Source organism: Rhodotorula toruloides, assembly GCF_000320785.1.
Source record: "Rhodotorula toruloides NP11 unplaced genomic scaffold Scaffold31, whole genome shotgun sequence".
NCBI lineage: Eukaryota > Fungi > Basidiomycota > Microbotryomycetes > Sporidiobolales > Sporidiobolaceae > Rhodotorula > Rhodotorula toruloides.
Genome location: NW_015622991.1, coordinates 141570 through 158262, shown reverse-complemented (window position 1 = coordinate 158262; position 16693 = coordinate 141570). Strand labels below are relative to the sequence as shown.

Here is a 16693-nt window from a genome sequence, read left to right as displayed (position 1 = left end):
GCTAGGTGACTTGGGAGCTGGTTCCCCTTCCTCCTCGGACTTCGATAGCCAACATCATCCCTTCTCTCCTTTGTCCCCCTCCCCTCCCTCCCTCTCCTTCGTTCGCAATTGAGTATTGTCAAGCGGGTCCAATACGTCCAGCGAGAGAGAGAACTTGAGCGACGCCGAGCGAGACGACGAGGCGCAAGTGACGACAAGGTGGGGTCGACTGCTCAGCTTCCTCCGACTCGCTGCTTCCCGCCAAACACGCACAACGACAGCACGATGAGGTGCGTAGCTTCACACGCGTGCTACGCGTCGACTGGCGCGCGCAAACGACGGACGGAGCTGACATTCGCAACGAGCGGATGTGGGGACTTGCGATGGCGCTCGCAGCGGACCTACAGACGAGTACATCGCGCAGAGTGGGATGCTTAGGTGCGTGAGACGTTCTTCGAATCGGTGGGACGAGGCGTGCTGACCTTGCTCGACGAGGGAAACAGCTTCGCACCCGTCAACGCAATACACCAAGTCCGTTCCCCTCCTCCTGCTCTTCCTAGACCTCCCTAACGCGATCTACGGGACACAGCACGTCCAAGCCTTCCACTCGTACGCCGACTCGCGCGGCAACCTCGTCCCAGCACACCACTATTGCGCCTGTCCGAAGCACACGGGCGAAAAGGCGCTCATGAGGCAGTGTGTGATCTACGACTCGGACAAGGCTGATGCGAGGTTGATAGGGGTTGAGTATATCGTTGCGGAGGAGGTGAGTTGCGGACGGATGGCTGTGCTTTCCTGCGAAGCGTGAGCCGGCGAGCGCAGACTGATTCTCCTCGGTCCTCTCGGCAGATCTTCAAGACACTGCCCGAGGACGAGAAGAAGTACTGGCATTCGCGTAAGTCGAGCTACTTGGGCGTCATCGCGAGCGGCTTCAGCTTTCGACATTGCCGCCCTTTTGCGTTGCTGCAGTCCCAATATGTCGCCCTACCCTTCCGACTGACATTCTCTCACTCTCGCAGACAAATACGAGGTCGAGAGCGGCCAGCTCGTGCTCAAGACGAAGAACTGGGTTCCAGGGATGGTCGAAGACGCCGCAGAACAAGCCGAGATGAAGCAGCTCCACACGACGTACGGCAAGACGATCCACACCTGGGCGTTCGACCAACACCCCGACCTCCCTCTCGGGCCGCCGAGGTTGATGATGTCCTTCACAGGCGACGACCAGGTCGACCCTCAAGTCCTCGAGACGAGGGATAAGGTCCTTGGCGTCTCGACGAGCCACAAGCGCGAAGTGAGGAGCAAGTATCTCGATACGAGTTATGAGCCGGTCAAAGGGGCGGACCAGTGGGAGCATACGAAGGATGAGGGATTGGCGTTCGAGGCGAAGGTCGTCAAGATGGAGCAGCCGAAGCAGGGGACAGGCAGGGTGGCGACCTGGAAGGGGAAACAGAGACTTGAGGACGTGCTCAGCTCAGGAGTCAAGCCGCAATGAAGGCGTGGAATCGCATGTCGTCCTCGTCTTTTCGAAGATTCCGCTTGCGAAGGTCAGCGCGAGGGTCTCTTCCATCACTGCCAGTGTCTGGGTGCAGACAGCAATTCTCGCCATACTTCTTGCTCTCGTAAGCTGCAAAGTGGACAGCTGCCAGCTTGACTTTGATGCAGGCGTCGATGAAGAGCTCTTGCGACGAGGCATCGGGACGAGGGTCGACTCTTCACTCTCTCCCTCGCCCCGCTCCTTCGCTCTGACTCACAGCTGGGAAGACAGTAACGAACGCTCTGCACCAGAACGCAGGAGAATCCACCCGCTGGTCATCTTCGCCGCCCTCTCTCCGCGCCCGACTTCATCTCTTCTGCGAGCTCACGCCTCGCTCACACGACGGGGACTTCTCTCGCGCCTCAGATAAGAGTTCGAGCCTGCTTTGGACCCCTCCGACCACTCGCCAAGCCAGCAAATGTCGTCGCCGCCGCATCCTCGACCCTCTCGAGGTTTGATCGGCTCGCAGGTGGGGGAAACTTGCAGCGCAGGCAGGACAGGCTCCAGGACGTATGCGACAGTGACAGCGGGCTCATCGAGTGCTCTCGCAGGCGGGACGAGGCTGGAAACGGTCGGAACGGGAGACGGACGATCAGCGGGTTATGAGGGCGCCGCGGGAGGAGGAGGAGCGGAGGCGGGAGAGTCGACTTCTGGCTCGACGGGGTCAGCGTCGGCGGCTCAAACGACACTCGGAGGCGCTCGGATCGAGGCACCCTCGAGCGAGGTGTTGGACGGTCTCGAGGCGCCCTCTCCTTCTCTCCCTTCGTCACATCCAGTAACGACGCCATCAGCGGCCTCTTCTCGCCCACCGCCATCAGCAACTGCGACTGTCGAAGACATGCCAGCGAACGCCTCCTTCTCAACGCCCTCGCGACCCGAAGGCCGCCGCTCCCGCCTTTCCTCCTTTAAAGACCGCATGACGCCCTATCGCCCTTCTTCCAGCGGCGAGTCAGAAAGAGAAGGCTCACGTCGGCGCCCCGGCATGAAGCGCCGCTTCTCCCGCTCCCTCACCTCGCTCGTCTCGCTCGTCCCGCCGCGGTCTGACGAAGCGGCAGATGAAGCAGGCGACGACGAGGCGACCAAGCTGTCGAAGTGGCGCGCAAAGGGCAAGGCAAAGCTCATCAAGGCCTTCAAACCGCCGCAGAACCCGCCTGGGTCGTCGAGTCGTGCCGATGGTCCGGGCGTAGACGACGACGTCTTCTGCCGCATCTCGTCTAGGTCGAGGTCGTATTCCGCGCCGCTCTTTCTTCCACCCCATCTGCTCGAGACGGACATCGCCTCTCGCCGCGTACCGCCCATCAGTCCGCCCATCACGCACCCTCGCATCGAGGACGATACCGCGAGAGACGAGTCGCCTTTCCCCTCCGCCTTCAACACCTGTCCCTCCTCGCCCGTTCTCGATTCAGGCTTCGCTTCCTCCACACCCAACCCCGCTATCGCAACCACCTTGGACCCCTCCTCGCACATGTTCGAACTCGCTGAACCGGATTCCGAGCCCGACCTCTTCGCGCGACTGCCGCGTGAAGTCCAGCTGAGAGTCTTCCGTGGCTTGCTCGACGTGTGTGAGGAGGAATGGAGGAGGGATGTGAAGGAGGGACAGTGGACGGGCGAGAAGGCGTGCGACAGATGGGGAGATGGACGGGCGCGAGGGCGTAGGGAGCTCGTCAAGATGGGCAGGGTGCGTGACCTCTTCCTCTTTAAAGTCGATCACGAAGACTGATACCCTTCTGGCGTTCAGGTCTGCCGACTCTGGCGTTCGCTCTCGCTCGACGGCCAACTCTGGTCGACAGCTCCCGCCGCTTCCCTTCTCGGCGCGACCTCCTACTCCTCCGCCTCCCTGCTTTCTCTCGCCGTCGGAGCAGGCGGGTTCGTCAAGACGTTCGATGCGAGAGGACTCGGCAAGTCGCTCGACTGGACGACGCTCGCTTGGATGATTGTCCCGCTTGACGGATCGAGTGACACGGGCTTGACGAATCTGACGAACATCGACTTGACGGGTGAGCACATGCTCCGCTACTGCATGAGCTACCGTAGAATGCTGACGCAAACGACCTTCGCAGGCTGCACCTCGCTCACTTCCGCATCGCTTACCTCGCTTCTCTCGCACTCGCCTCACCTCCTCCGCCTTATTGTACCCAGTCTCCGATGCGTCGACAACTCACACATGGCCACGCTCGGCTCGTCGTGCCCTCATCTCGCACACCTCGACGTCTCTCGCTGCCCAAACCTGCGCGGTCCGGCGCTTCAGAAACTTCCGCACACGCCTCAGCCGCCACAGAACACCCTCAGTCGACCGTTCACCAGCGAAGACCTCCTCGGCGGACTCGTCACGCTCAAGGCGGCCGGTCTCTCCGGCGTGAACGGCAGCGACCTCGCCTCGTTCCTCAGCCGTCACCGTCGTCTCGCCACTCTCGATCTCTCCTGGTGCAACGGCGTTACCGACAACGGTCTCAAGCTCGTCGTTCAGCAGCTGACTCCGTCAGACTCGGCTGCTCGACCTTCCCAATGGGCCGCTCTCGCGTCGACAAGCGGGTCGAAGCGAGTCTTCCCATCCCTCCGCCACCTCAACCTTTCCGCCTGCCACTCTGTCTCTACCGTAGGCCTTTCACACCTCGCCGGTACCGTCCCGAACCTCGAGATCCTCGAGCTCTCCCGCCTCGGGTCCCGTCTTCGCACCGACGGCCTCGCTCGTCTCGTCGCCAGCTGCCCGAAGCTACGCAAGCTCGACATCGAAGACGCCGAACAAGCAGGCGACGACGTCTTGCACGCGCTTGTCGGTGTTGGCGACGCGACAGGCGCACCCAACCTCGAACATCTCGTCATCTCGGCCTGCACCAGCCTGACGGATCCAGCCATCGCCGCCGTCGTACGCGGATGTCCGAAGCTGCGCGTCCTCGAAGCCGACACGACCGCCATCTCGGACCGCACCGCGAAAGAATTCGTGCAGCTCGCGCGCGAGCGGGCGTCGCAGGCGCAGCGAGAGGCCGTCTCGCGCGAGGGTGATGTCGACCCTCTCGTCGCAAGCAAGTATCCCGCCGTCTTATCGCTCCTCGACAACCGCCAAACAGGACGGCGACTCAGCCGCGACCTTGGCTCGGCAAACCTTCGCGGCAGGATCGGACAACGAGGTTACTGGACGAACGTCGTTGGTGGCTACCTCGACGACGACGACTCGTCTCCGACGCAGGAGTCGCTGGCGCGGAAAAAGATGCAGGCTCCGCTGAGCGAGTGCGACGAATCGCGCGTCGTCGTCCGCTCCTTCTACTCGAACCTCGCTGTGGATGCCGCTCTCGCCGTTCGCGAGACGACTGCCGCCAAGAAGAGACAGGAGAAGGCGGGAGGCGCAGGTGGCGAGCCGAGGCAGGGTGCGCTGCGGACGAGGGCGATGAGCGACTCGGAAGTGCTCAGGCGCACCGACACGGGCGACGACGAGGACGGGCGGGTCGCCTGCGTCGTCTCCTAAGCATTGTGTACTTAGTGGCATCCCTAGACTATTCTTCGCTTTGTAGCTCGATGTCCTTTCTCGCCCCGTGTAGCCTCAGCCATGGTTGGATGGAAATGAAGTGCAGTGCAGTATCTCGGTAGTACGAACATGGTATGCGAAGCAGAGAAAGGGGTATGCACAGTAAGCGAGGGTCAAGCGGGTCTAAGAATCATCTTCAGAGTCGGAAATGACGAGGATTTCGGCCTTCTTGGCGACGGGCGCGGACCGGGGAACGGCAGGCGGAGGCTTCGCGACGGCAGTCGACGCTTTGGGTTGCGCGTCTGTGCCGGTGGCGGACGAGGAAGGGGGAGGCTGGCGGGACGCAGCGAACAATGAAGGGGGTGACGCCTTGGCGGGGGCGGGCGCCGTTGACGTCCCGCTGGACGAAGCCTTGGGAGCCGGACGGCCGAAAGACAGTGTTGACTGCTTGTACTTCGACGACGACGAGGTGGACGACTTGGAAGAATCGGACTTGTCGCCCGACCTTGACGGCGCCATCGCGGGGGCGGCGAGAATCGTTGGCGACTTTGACTTGCCGCTCGCAGAAGCGGATGTGGAAGCGTGCGGCGGGAGCGAAAACGGCTTGAGGGTTGAAGGCGAAGCCAGAGTCGGCGAACGAGAAGCCGCCGCAGAAGGTGGCGTTGGCCGCTTCCAGACGGATGCAGGCTCGACGCCTGAGCGTGCTGGAGCAGCGACGACTGATGCGGCGGGCGGCTCGGCGGCCGTGGGCGGGACCGATGTGGCTGGCGGTCTGTCCGCAGCATCCGCTTGTCGTTGCTTCTCCAACTCGCGTGCGCGCTTCTCCTTCCGCAGCCGTTTCGCTTCCTCCCGCTCCTTGACCTGCCTCTGCGCGTCTGCTTCAGAAAGCTGCGATCCGCCGGCGAGTGGTTGCGCCTTGGCCGGGCCCTTGTCGCCTTGTGCAGTCGCTCGTTCGCTCGGCGGAGCAGGCTGGGCATGCGAGACTGACGGAGCATTCTTCGCGTGCGAGCCGGAAGACGAGGCCATCGGTTGCGGTCGGTTGACGACGGAGGAGTTCGCTGCGAGAGGGTGTTGGCGGAGCTGCTGGCGAAGCGATTCGATGCGGTGTGTGGCTTGGCGGAGGAGAGAGGCTGGGCGCGAAGCGAAGTCAGTACCGCCTCCTTCATAAAGTCCGCAGATCAGGAGACGCACTCTGCTCCTTGCGCGAGTCGGAAGAGCGAGCACTTCGAAGCAGATCGAGCGAAGTCTTGTCGTTGAGGTCGCCTGCCGCGCGAAAGAGGGCATCGATTGCGTCCGTCCGCTTCTTCGCCTTCTCTGCACGCAAGGCAGCGAGTTCTGCGGAATCCGTCACGACGCCCTTCCGAGCCTGCGACTTGCTTGCGTCCGAGTTGGTCGCGCCAGGTGTCTGTGCTGGGTCAAGGCGAGCGAGCGGAGGCGGCTTGGCAATGCCTTCGATTTCCTGCAAGCCGTCGTCGACGTCCATCGCAGCGGCTGCTTCGTCGTCCGAGTCGAGCTCGTCTGGACGCATGCGGTATTCGTCGCCGGACGAATGGTCGTGCGCGGACGGGCTCTTTGAATCCAGCTTCTTCGCCTGCTTGTTAGGCGACTCGCCGCCGATCTTGTAGTTAACCTAATTGGGGCGGTAGTCAGCTACAGTTGAGCTCCCAGAAGCGTGAAAGCCACGCACCTGAGCTCGTCTCCGCTTGCCGCGTCCGACGGTCGCAGCCTGCGCCGCCTTGCTCGCCTTCTCCGCTTCCTGCTGTTGCTCGACGACTTTGCTCCAGAAGTCATGCAAATCCTCGGTGCTGTCCGCGGCGGGTTCCGCAGCTTCCTGCGGTGCGGCATCGAGCTCGCCGTTCTCGCGCACCCAGATCTGCGCGTGGGAGAAGGTAGCCGACGAGTCGGATTCCTTCTCGATGGGCTCGGCCGTCTTGGCGAGTAAGGCGTCGATGTCCGAGTCGTTGTATCGGATTGCCGCTGCCTCGGCAGCGGCTTCGTCGAAGACAGCTTTCGCGCCGAACTGTCGAGGCGCAGCATAGTCAGCGACGCATACGCTTTGCGGGAGGAGACGTGCGTACCTGAAGCATCGACTCCATGTCTTCGCTTTCGTCCTGAGCGTCGATGCGCTGGATGATCAGGTGCTCTGCAGGTAGATTCCCTGTCAAATGGGAGGGTGATCGAGGAGGACGAAGTTGACGAACCGAGGCCACGCTTCTTGTTGCCCGCGTTGAGAATCTTCTCCTCGCACGTCCCCTTGACGAGCAGCTTGAAGACGCGGACCTGCGGAGAACGCAGATGAGTCGATGGGTACGCGCCGAGAGGGCGAAGCGACTCACAGGCTTCGTCTGACCGATGCGATGAGCGCGAGAGATGGCCTGGATGTCCATCTGCGGGTTGAAGTCCTGGTCGTAGCTGCGGAAGCTCGGTGGTCAGCATGCTTCAACGAACACGACGAGTTCGCATGGAGCTGACATGATGACAACGTCCGCCGAGGTGATGTTCAGACCGACACCGCCAGCCTGCAAGAGTCCAAGTCAGCCTTCATGAAGCCGTGCGGGGCAGTGAGCTAGCGCACCCTCGTGCTGAGCAAATACGCGAAGTACTCGGACCCAGGCGCATTGAACGTGTCGACGTCTGCAGTGGAAGCGCATGAGCGGGCTTGAGAAACACGCGGCCCGTGAGACCTTACCTCGCTGACGCTCGAGCTGCGGAGTGTCACCGTCGAGGCGGAGGTACTTGAGCTCGAGACCGGCCAAGAAGCGTTCGACGATGTTGAGCGTGAGCTTAAACTGCGAGAACTGCGGGAGCGTAATGCGTCAGTCAAGAACTGCGAAGGGACGACACAACGCAACTTACGATGAGGACGCGGTGACCTGCGGCCTTGAGCTTCGGAAGCATGCGCGCCAGCAGGACGAACTTGGCGGAGGCTTCCGTCAGGTTGACCTGGCTTTGCTGCGGCGTCACGTTGCGCGGCTCAATGTCGTCGTCAACGAGGTACGGGTGGCAAAGAGCTTTCCGCAGCTCCATGAGGATGTTGCTGTTCGTACGAATGCGGAGCCCTAGTCAGCTTAGCCCGCCACTTCAGCGAGGCAAAAGAGCGCACCTGAAGTTGCTCTTCTTCGGCTTGGCGCGGCCATTCGTGTTCGTCCCCGATTTCTGGACGATTGAGCGGATGGCGCCGGCGTTGCGTTCGAGAATGCCGCGGTAGATCTGGCGCTGCAGGACGGTCATGCTGACCGGCACAACGACCTCGAGCTGCGTGGCGGTGGGACATCGTCAGCAGGGGATTCCGTAACGAGATATTGTCGCGACTTACCAGCGGCGGCAGATTGAGAACGAGATCCTTCGTCCGACGAAGGAAGTACGGCTTGAGCATTTCGCGGACCTCCTCGACCAGCTCGGGCGTCAGTTCGGCGAAACGGCGCGTCAACGCCTCGATGTCGGTGAATTCGGCCGGGTCTGCAGATGGCGCTGGCAGTCAGCACGCGTTCCGCGAAAGAAGCGGCGAAATTCCGGCGCACTGATGAAAGCGAGAAGGTTGAACACTGCGAGGCGAGCCTGTCAGCATCGCACAGACGCGAAGCACTCGGCTCACTCACGCTCGCGAAGGTTGTTATTCAGGGGCGTGCCAGAAAGAATGACACGTTGTGCGATCCTGAGCGATGCGATGGCGTTGTAGAGCTGGCTGTCCTTGCCGCCCTTGAGACGCTGACCTTCGTCAACGACAAGACAATCCCAGCGATCGACGCGGCGGAAGACGCGAGCATTGCCCTGGACAGCCTCGTAGGTGGCGAGGACGACGTGCGTCTTAAGGGAACCGCGAGAATCGAAGAGCTCGTAGTCCTCGATGATCTTGCGGGACTCGCCGTCGCCCTGCACGCAAAGCCGTCAGCTCGGCGGACGCGGGAAGGAAGGTCAGCCCAGGGAACACACGTTGTACGGGACGACTCGCATCGTCGGTGCCCACTTATCGAACTCGCGCATCCCTGTATCGGGCCCGTCAGCGTGTTCCAAGCGGATTGCAGACCGAAAGGAGACGCACAATTGCCAATGAGCGAGTTAGGGACAACGACGAGGAAAGGTCGAGCGCCTTCGTCGCGGTTGAGGTAGCTGAGGAAGCTGATGATCTGGCAGGTCTTGCCGAGACCCATTTCGTCGGCGAGAATGCAGCCCTTGCGCTGCCACCATTGGCTGCAGACGTAGTGCCGGTGCGTGAGCGCTCCGTTCGGGCAAGACTCGACGACTGACGACGCACTAGCGGAGGAAGTTGACACCGGCAATCTGGAAGTCCATCAGCTTTCCGCCGCTGATGTAGTCCGGCTGAGCTTCGAGAGGCTTAAAGCGCTTTGGGTCGCGAGGACGGTCGAGTTCTGTGCGTACAAGGGAGAGGTCAGTGGAAGGAAGATGCGGACAATGAAGTGAGCGCACCGTCCATCTGCTTCTTGTTGAGCTTCGGTACGCTCATACTCGGCTCGGAAGCTGCGAGGAACGCTTTGTATGCCTTGACGAACGCATCGTAGCCTTCCTCGTCCTCCTCCGGCGGCGCTTCGATCGTGGCTGTGACCGAGGGATCAGCTCAAGGCCTTGAGGAGATAGGGCCAGAAGGTGCGACGCACACTGTGCATACGGGAGCTCTCCCCACTTGATGTAGCACTGCGAGACGAGCTTGATGCTATCGTCGGCGTCCTGCGGCAGCTTCTTGCGGTACTCGGTGAAGCCGACGTGCTCACCCTCCTTCTTCGGGTGGTCGAACCAGACGTCGAGGATGCGATCGACAGTCCGCCACGATTTCGGAATTCGGTCGAGCGCGTTCGGGTCCGGCAAGGGGGCTTCCTCGTTCTCGTGCTTGACATCGGTCGGGTCGGCGTCCTCGTCGTCATCGTCGTTCGCAGGCTCGAACGTGACCGTCGATCCGCGGCTGAGGAAGTTGGCAAGCTTGCTCGGGTAGGCGGCGGCGAGGAAGGCGTGCGGAACCCAGACGAGGTGCCGGTAGCTCATCTCCTGCCACTTGACGAGGTACTGCAGGAGTGAGCAGCGTCAGAATCGCTCGCCATTCTTGGGCGGCCATGCGAGCGCACCTCGGCACTGGCACGCAGGTCCTTTGGGGATGGCAGGACCACGACCTTCTTGGTCTTCTCGTCGACCCGCTTCTCGCCCTCAATCCGCTCCACGACCTCGTCATCGGACTCCACATCGTCCGGTCCGACGTCAGCGACAGGCTGCGTCTCCCTCCAGGCGAGGATGACGTCGAGCGGGACGTTGAAGTTGTAGCAGTCGTGGCAGATCTGCCAGTCAAAGTACGACTGGCAGTGCTGCTCGAATGTCCAATCCGGTTCGTCGTTGTCGAGGCAGCCGTAGTGAGCGACGCGCTTGCACCTGCGGAAGAATTGGCAGAGCGTGAGCTACTTGCTTGCTCAAACTCAAAGCGAACGCACCTCGAGCAACGGAACATCTGACCGGGGACAATCTCCGGGGCGTCAGGCTTCTTCGAGACCTCAGCGTGACTATCCGCCATCGTCGCATCTGCGTTGCCTGTCTGCTCCTTGTTATCCTCCCCCAGCTTGGCAGCCTGCTCCGCACCTTCCGCCGGCTCATCACCCTTCTTGCCCAGCTCCTCCCGCTCGCCTGTTCAGCAGGAAGCTGAGTCAGCGATCGTGGGAGAGCGGAAGAGGACGAGCGCAACTCACGCTTGGTGACCACCTTCCCACTAACGCCGCAAACGAAGCACCTCCTTCCGCCCATCTTCTTGCACGACGGGCACTTGCGCATCGTGAACACCCGCTCGGGGTCGAGCTCGTACTTCTCGCGTTTTGGAATGTCGAGGCGAGGCGAGCCGGACTTTGAAGTCGCAGCCGACGCGGAGGTCGAGGCGGTGACGGGTGTCAGGCTCGATCCGCCTGTCGTCGTACCGGCGGGGACGGCGAGGGTGGCGGGCTTGTCGGCGGTGTCGACGGTCTCGTAGAGAGCGAGGTGTTCTTCCTTGAGCTGGTCGGTGATCTCGCGCTTCTGCGAGGCGGGAAGGCAGCCGAAGTGATAGGCGACGCAGCTGCATGAATGCTGTGTTAGCGAGCTGGTCTGAGTTCAGGAAGATGAGGACAGCTCACCAGACGCCGCACTCCACCCAAGCGCCCAGCTTCTCAAGTCGCTCCTCCTCTGCGTCGGTGTCTTCCTCGAGGATGTCACGCTTCCGCTTACGACCGGGCTTCTTACGACGCTTGCGCTCGTTGAGGAGACGGAACAGCTCGGAAGCCGAGGCTTGACCGCATTTGGCGCAGGTCTGTCGGGGCGGAAGAGGAAGGGTCAGTCGCAAGCGCAGAAAATGACAAGTCAGGCAACGCACCTCGCGATGCTGGTCCTGCGGCCTCTGTCCAACTTCCTGCACATCTCCCTGCGCCGAGTCGGACGCCAGCTCGTCCTGCTCCTCGCCCTCTTCCTCCGAGTCCACAACGGCGGCGGTCGACTTGCGCAGTGGGACGTGCGGCTTCTTCGCCGGCGAGCGAGGCGGTTGGGGTTGAACGCGGCGCGGACGGGCCGTCATCGATAGCTCGTCGCTCGACTCGCCCGACCTCGACTCGCCCTCCTCCGGCGACGACCGCGTCTTCCTCGCCTTCGAGGCACGCGTCTCGCGCGCCGAGCCAGAAGACGACGTCGTGGCGGAGACGGACTCTGCGCCGGAGTCGTCCGACGGGCCGCTGCCGTCGCCAAAGTCATAGCGCTTCGCCTTCTTCCCCTCGCGGCGCCCGGAGCGACGCGTCGGCTTCACAGCCTTCGCCTTGCCCTTCCTTAAGCGACGCCTTCGCGACCCGATCGCCAGCTCGTCGTCCGACATGTCGTCCTCGCTGTCCTCATTCTCAGACGCCGAAGTCGATGACGGCTCGTCCATTGTCTCGTCGGCTGAGTTGTCGGGCTCATCGCTGCTCCCGCCTGCATCACCCTCTGCATCCTGCATCTCCTCGTCGTCATCGTCGACCGCGCGCGCCTTTCCCTTGCCCTTCGTCGATGGTTTGGCCGCCCTTGAGGCGCCCCTCCGTCTGCGCAGAACTGCCGCAACGGCCGCATCGGAGTCGGAGGAAGACGAGCGAGATGTAGTAGCGCTTGCAGACTTCTGCGAGCCGTCGAAGGCGGAGAGGAGGTCGGGCGCGAGGTCGCGAAGCTGAGAGCGGGTCCGCTGCGAGCACGAGGGGCAGGTACCATCAGCTAAACCGCCTCTATGATTGTCGATCACTCTCTGCGTGACCGTAGGATGCGCAGAACAGTGCGCACTGCGAACCGCCCGAGATCCCTTCGCGAGCGAGCGAAGCGAGCGGCATCGTCCTCCCGACCAGCTGTTCAGGACGAGTCGAACGTACTTGGACCTTCTTCCCGCTACCCTCGAGCACGCACAGATACGTCTTGCCCATACCCTCCGTCTGCTGAACGCTCAGGATCCGCGCAACCTTCGGCGCGTCCTGCTTCAAATCCGTACCATCGCCTGCGGCCGCCGCCTTGCCAGTCGAGTCATCCATCCCTTTGCTGACGGACGCGCCCGCGTTTGCGCTGCCTGAGCGCGAGGGCGAGCCGTGAAGGAAGGATGAGGTCGCGATTGCTGATGAAGGACGGCTGGACCGGTCGCGGTCTTTCGAGCGCGGCGGCGCGCTCGGCGAGACTGAGCGTACCATGTACGGCGCAGTGCTATCAAGCAGAATGTCCCAGCACAAAGAGAGCGAGGTGGACGAAGGTCAACCAGGTCGCGACGCGAGAGAGGAGTTGTTGACAACTTGGAATGAAGCGTAGAGACGGCGTTGCAAGGCTTTCTGGCTCGCTGAGAGTTGGCTTGTGTCGGGAGCAGGGCCCACAAGGGCTGGCGACGCGCAGGGAGGCCATTCCGACGCTCTCTCGCTTTGGTACCTCCCGCTCTGCGGCAATGACACCGTCTGGGCTGCTGTGTAGCGTTGCGTTGTCAATTACAGAGCACGGATGACCGAGAACTACGCGTCAGTATATCGCGACGAATGCCACATGAAGAACAGTTGGCCGAGGACTCGACAACTCAAGCGCTGGACGAGCGGCGGCGCGGTGCTAATACCTTGCAAAGCAAGCGAGCGATCCAGAAGCGAGGGTAGCAGCGTAGTAGCGGCGGCGGAGCAGGCGCCGTCGACGTGGACGGGCGCTGCGGGCGGAAAGGCTGAAGCAGCGCAAAGCAAAGCGCTTGTCGCAAATTTGCCGCTCGATGCGGGAGGACGCTGTTGTCCATCGAAGAGTGAGGGATGGCGAGCGCGATGGACTGAATGTTGCGGGAGGAACGCGGAGAGCGGATGATGAGCCAGTTCGACGGAGAGAAAGAAGCACGAAAGGGAGCTCACGCATCAACGCCAACTGATCCGCGCAAATTGGAACAACACGCTTGGTCGAGTTTGCACTGCTAGGAAAGGTGGCAGAGGGAAAGGAAGAGGCAGTCCACGCACAACAAGCTCCTCCCATCACCGACGAATGTACGTCTTCCTGCTCCTCTGCGGTCCGTACCCCTTCTCGCCCGGGATCGCCCTGTGACCCGCCTCTTCGGCATTCGCGCGCTCGTACGGGACCGTGCCGGTCTTCTGCGGCTGCTTGGCCTCGAGTTGCTGGGCCTTCTTCGAACCGATGTTGACGGCCTTGACGCCTGCGTTCGCCTTCTTGATCGTGACGGGACGCATGCCAACGTACTTGCCTGTGTAACGCGATACAAAAGCAACAGAGTCAGCGAGGCGAGCGACGCCTGTGTAGACACGGGGCGCAACTCACCGTTCATCTCCTTCCAAGCCTTCAGGAAGTCCTCCGGATCGCTGTACGAGACAAAGCCGTACCCTCGACCCTTGTTGGTGTACTTGTCGCGGATGACCTTGGACTTGACGAAGGAGGGGAAGCGAGGGCCGGAGAAGGCGGCTTGAAAGGCATCGTCCGAGATGGCTGGGTCGAGGTCGCCGATGAACAGTCGGAAGTGGGCTGCAAGGGACGACGAGGAAAAGGTCAGTCTGCCTGTCCGGGACAGCAGGCAGGAGAGACCGTGGCCGACGCCGACTCACAAGGATCCCACTCGAGCAGACTCTGGTCCTCCCAGACCTCTCCACCGCCCTTGCGCAGCACTGTGGTCCGCGCCTTGCCCTTGTTGGCGACGCTGGCGACCGGCCTGCCCGACTTTGCCGCCTCGGGCGTGTAGATGGACGACTGCTGGGCGAGGTTCATGTCGTAGCCGCCGGCAGGAATGCTCGGCCCTGCTGCTGGGCCCGCAGTCGGGTACGCCGGGTAAGCAGGCCCTGCTGCTGCGACTGGCGGGTACGCTCCGGCCGCCGCCGCCGTGTACGAGGTGCTGGCCTGGCCGTAGGAGTTGGAGGGCGAGTAAGCCGAGTAGCCGCCGTTCGGCTTGGCGTAGGGATTGTTCGAGGCCATCTCAGCTGTCGAGCGTGTCCCTTAGCGTCCCAGCGGGTGGTTGTGTTTGTGGTGAGTGCGAGACCCGCAAGGAGGCGAGGGTTGGCCAGGGCACATCGCTGCACACGGTCAACGAGCGACGATGGCGACTCCGTTCAAGCAGTACGTTCATTCTAGCGGCTCACTGGACTACCTCAGCGAACGAACGGACCCGCGGGGTGTTCTCGTCGTCCCACTCTCCTCCTCACCTGGCGATGGGGCGCTCACACACGCACAACCGCGCGCAGGGATCTTCCGCCAGCAGGTGGATTCGCACCGATCAAGTACAAGCGCAACCTGCCCATCAAGGGACCCGGAGGCGCCGTCGTCTTCGGCGCCGTCGCCCTCATCTGCGGCTTTGGCTTCTGGCGGGTCGGGCTGGGCAACCTCGAGCAGCGGTGCGTCAGAACGGTTCTCACAGCGTTCTTGAAGCCGATGTGGGGCTTGCGTAGGCGTCTGAGCTGGTTCGAGGCAACTGGACTGGACTCTTCTCCTCGTCGCGAATGACCCCCTTCTCGCCTACCATCACAAACGAGCCGTTGACGTGTTCCGGACTCGGCTGAGATTCTGTCCTTCGCCCGCATCACAGGGAACTCCAGCGCGAGAGGGCGTGGTCGCGCATCCACCTCACCCCTCTCCTCCTGGCCGAGGGCGACCGCGACACGTACCGGAGGGAGCAGGCTGCGTTGGCGCGCGAGAGGGAGATCATGAAGGATGTTCCGGACTGGGAGGTGCGTCAAGCCTGTTCTCGCTATCCCAGGACCCGCTTGACCTTGCTTCTCGAACGAACAGGTCGGCGCGAAGAACTACCACAGCAAGCGATACACCCCTTCCACGATCGTCGTTCTCTGAGCCGTTGCCCTTTCGTCTGTGTATTGCCATTGTCTCGAGTCTTCCGCACTCAGCTGGCACGGCAGAGGAGAGGCGTCTAGTCGCTTGGATTGCGGACAGCAACCCTCACATCCGCTGATGTACGCGTATAACGTTGTCTAACAGCTGCTCCATCACGCAGCTGAGCCCTAGCGTATCGTCATGACCAGCATCCTCAATCTCCCTCCACCGATCCGCCTCCATCATTCCGAGCGAGTCCACCAGCAACTCGCGCAAGTACGCCCTCCCCTTGGCCGGCACCAGCGCATCATCCTCGCCGTACCAGACGCTCATCTCCACCTGCATGCTACTCTCGGCGAGGTGCGCCTTGAGCGCCGCAAAACCCCGCTCGTACAACTTTGCCTCGGCTTCCTCCCTCGCCTCGCTTGTGCCCTCTTTGGGTTCGCCCCACCCCCATCTTGTGCCGTCGCCTTGTCGCAAGCAGATCATCGCCTCGAGACCCATCGCGTCCAGACCCTCCGCAATCGCCATCTTCATCCCCTCGTTGAACATTCCAGGTGGGATGAACTCGCCGCCAAACAGCTTCTTATGCGGCGGTCTCCGCGCGTTCAGTCGTCGGAACCGCGCGAGCTGTCTTGGCGGCGGTAGCAGCTCAGGCTGGATCTGCGACTCATCGACCTCGCCCGTTTCGTTCGTCGCTGGTGCCGCCGTAGCGGGTTCGCTTGGTACCGACGTGCCCATGCTGACAAAGGCGCTGCCCCAGTCCTTGACGACGCCGCTGCTCCACCCCGCGCTTCGCATGACGGGCTCTGCGACCTTCTGCAAGCCACCGACGAGAGTTCCGAGGCGAGACGTAAGCGGTGCGGGAACCCATCGTGCGAGGGAGAGGAGTTGCGAACCGGAGAGCCAGGGCGGGACGTATGGGGAGGAGATGGTCCATGAGAGGACGACCAAGTCGGAAGGGAGGTTGAGCAGCGTGAAGAGGGTATAGATAAGGCCGTTCGAGTGCGAGAGGATCGAGAACCGCTTGATCTCGAGTTCGGCGAGAATGGCGAGAAGGGCTTCGTGCGATGCTTGCACTCGGTTGGCGAGCGGAACGGGCGTGCTCTTGCCGCCAGACGGTCGGTCGAGGGCAACGAGGCGAACACCCTTCGCGGCGAACAACCCATCGAGCAGAACGGCGGCCAACCGGTGTCCTCCCATTCCGTTCAGCCACACTACCGTCGGCGCATCGGGACTGGAGGACCCTGCGAAGGCGAAGGAGATGGTGTGGGGCGGACTGCTCGAGGAGTACGAGGGACGGTAGGAGATCGTGCGGTGGAAGCGCGGGTCGTTCATATAGGCTTTCGGATCTCGGTACGCGGGCGGCAGTGCGTCCTGAGCCGCTGCAGGCGGCGTGGCCGACATGTTGATGAGCGGAGCGAGGCGAGAGGGGAGGACTTGGCGGGGCTTGAGGAGCGGCG

General features: G+C 62.3%; 6 protein-coding genes across 6 annotated transcripts; 3 read left to right on the top strand and 3 right to left on the bottom strand.

Moving 5' to 3' along the window:
• Nucleotides 1-264: 264 nt before the first annotated feature.
• On the top strand, nucleotides 265-1471 carry RHTO_05300 (DUF1264 domain protein; the record flags this gene model as incomplete). Its single annotated transcript, XM_016418962.1, has 6 exons — nucleotides 265-269; nucleotides 376-417; nucleotides 483-510; nucleotides 569-745; nucleotides 829-874; nucleotides 999-1471. 6 exons carry the CDS (start codon nucleotides 265-267, stop codon nucleotides 1469-1471), a joined length of 771 nt encoding a protein of 256 aa, XP_016270256.1.
• Nucleotides 1472-2495: 1024 nt separating this feature from the next.
• RHTO_05299 (F-box and leucine-rich repeat protein 7) lies at nucleotides 2496-4976 on the top strand (the record flags this gene model as incomplete). The annotated part of the gene is made up of 3 exons (XM_016418961.1): nucleotides 2496-3191; nucleotides 3252-3510; nucleotides 3574-4976. The coding sequence occupies 3 exons, from the start codon at nucleotides 2496-2498 to the stop codon at nucleotides 4974-4976; spliced, it is 2358 nt and encodes a 785-aa protein (XP_016270255.1).
• A 183-nt stretch (nucleotides 4977-5159) lies between these two features.
• Nucleotides 5160-12634, bottom strand: RHTO_05298 (chromatin remodeling complex subunit, Chd3; the record flags this gene model as incomplete). The annotated part of the gene is made up of 25 exons (XM_016418960.1): nucleotides 5160-6106; nucleotides 6168-6606; nucleotides 6664-6996; nucleotides 7055-7119; nucleotides 7178-7256; nucleotides 7313-7388; nucleotides 7449-7495; nucleotides 7552-7610; nucleotides 7666-7774; nucleotides 7833-8013; nucleotides 8080-8231; nucleotides 8293-8435; nucleotides 8498-8521; nucleotides 8576-8849; nucleotides 8910-8962; nucleotides 9019-9167; nucleotides 9232-9346; nucleotides 9405-9533; nucleotides 9593-9995; nucleotides 10055-10352; nucleotides 10412-10601; nucleotides 10664-11022; nucleotides 11081-11253; nucleotides 11317-12144; nucleotides 12326-12634. The coding sequence occupies 25 exons, from the start codon at nucleotides 12632-12634 to the stop codon at nucleotides 5160-5162; spliced, it is 5934 nt and encodes a 1977-aa protein (XP_016270254.1).
• Nucleotides 12635-13435: 801 nt separating this feature from the next.
• Nucleotides 13436-14381, bottom strand: RHTO_05297 (RNA-binding protein; the record flags this gene model as incomplete). The annotated part of the gene is made up of 3 exons (XM_016418959.1): nucleotides 13436-13662; nucleotides 13737-13937; nucleotides 14018-14381. 3 exons carry the CDS (start codon nucleotides 14379-14381, stop codon nucleotides 13436-13438), a joined length of 792 nt encoding a protein of 263 aa, XP_016270253.1.
• A 121-nt stretch (nucleotides 14382-14502) lies between these two features.
• RHTO_05296 (NADH dehydrogenase (ubiquinone) 1 alpha subcomplex 13) lies at nucleotides 14503-15251 on the top strand (the record flags this gene model as incomplete). The annotated part of the gene is made up of 4 exons (XM_016418958.1): nucleotides 14503-14522; nucleotides 14648-14797; nucleotides 14989-15130; nucleotides 15192-15251. 4 exons carry the CDS (start codon nucleotides 14503-14505, stop codon nucleotides 15249-15251), a joined length of 372 nt encoding a protein of 123 aa, XP_016270252.1.
• A 105-nt stretch (nucleotides 15252-15356) lies between these two features.
• Nucleotides 15357-16637, bottom strand: RHTO_05295 (alpha/beta hydrolase; the record flags this gene model as incomplete). Its single annotated transcript, XM_016418957.1, has 1 exon — nucleotides 15357-16637. The coding sequence occupies one exon, from the start codon at nucleotides 16635-16637 to the stop codon at nucleotides 15357-15359; it is 1281 nt and encodes a 426-aa protein (XP_016270251.1).
• Between the last annotated feature and the right edge of the window lie 56 nt (nucleotides 16638-16693).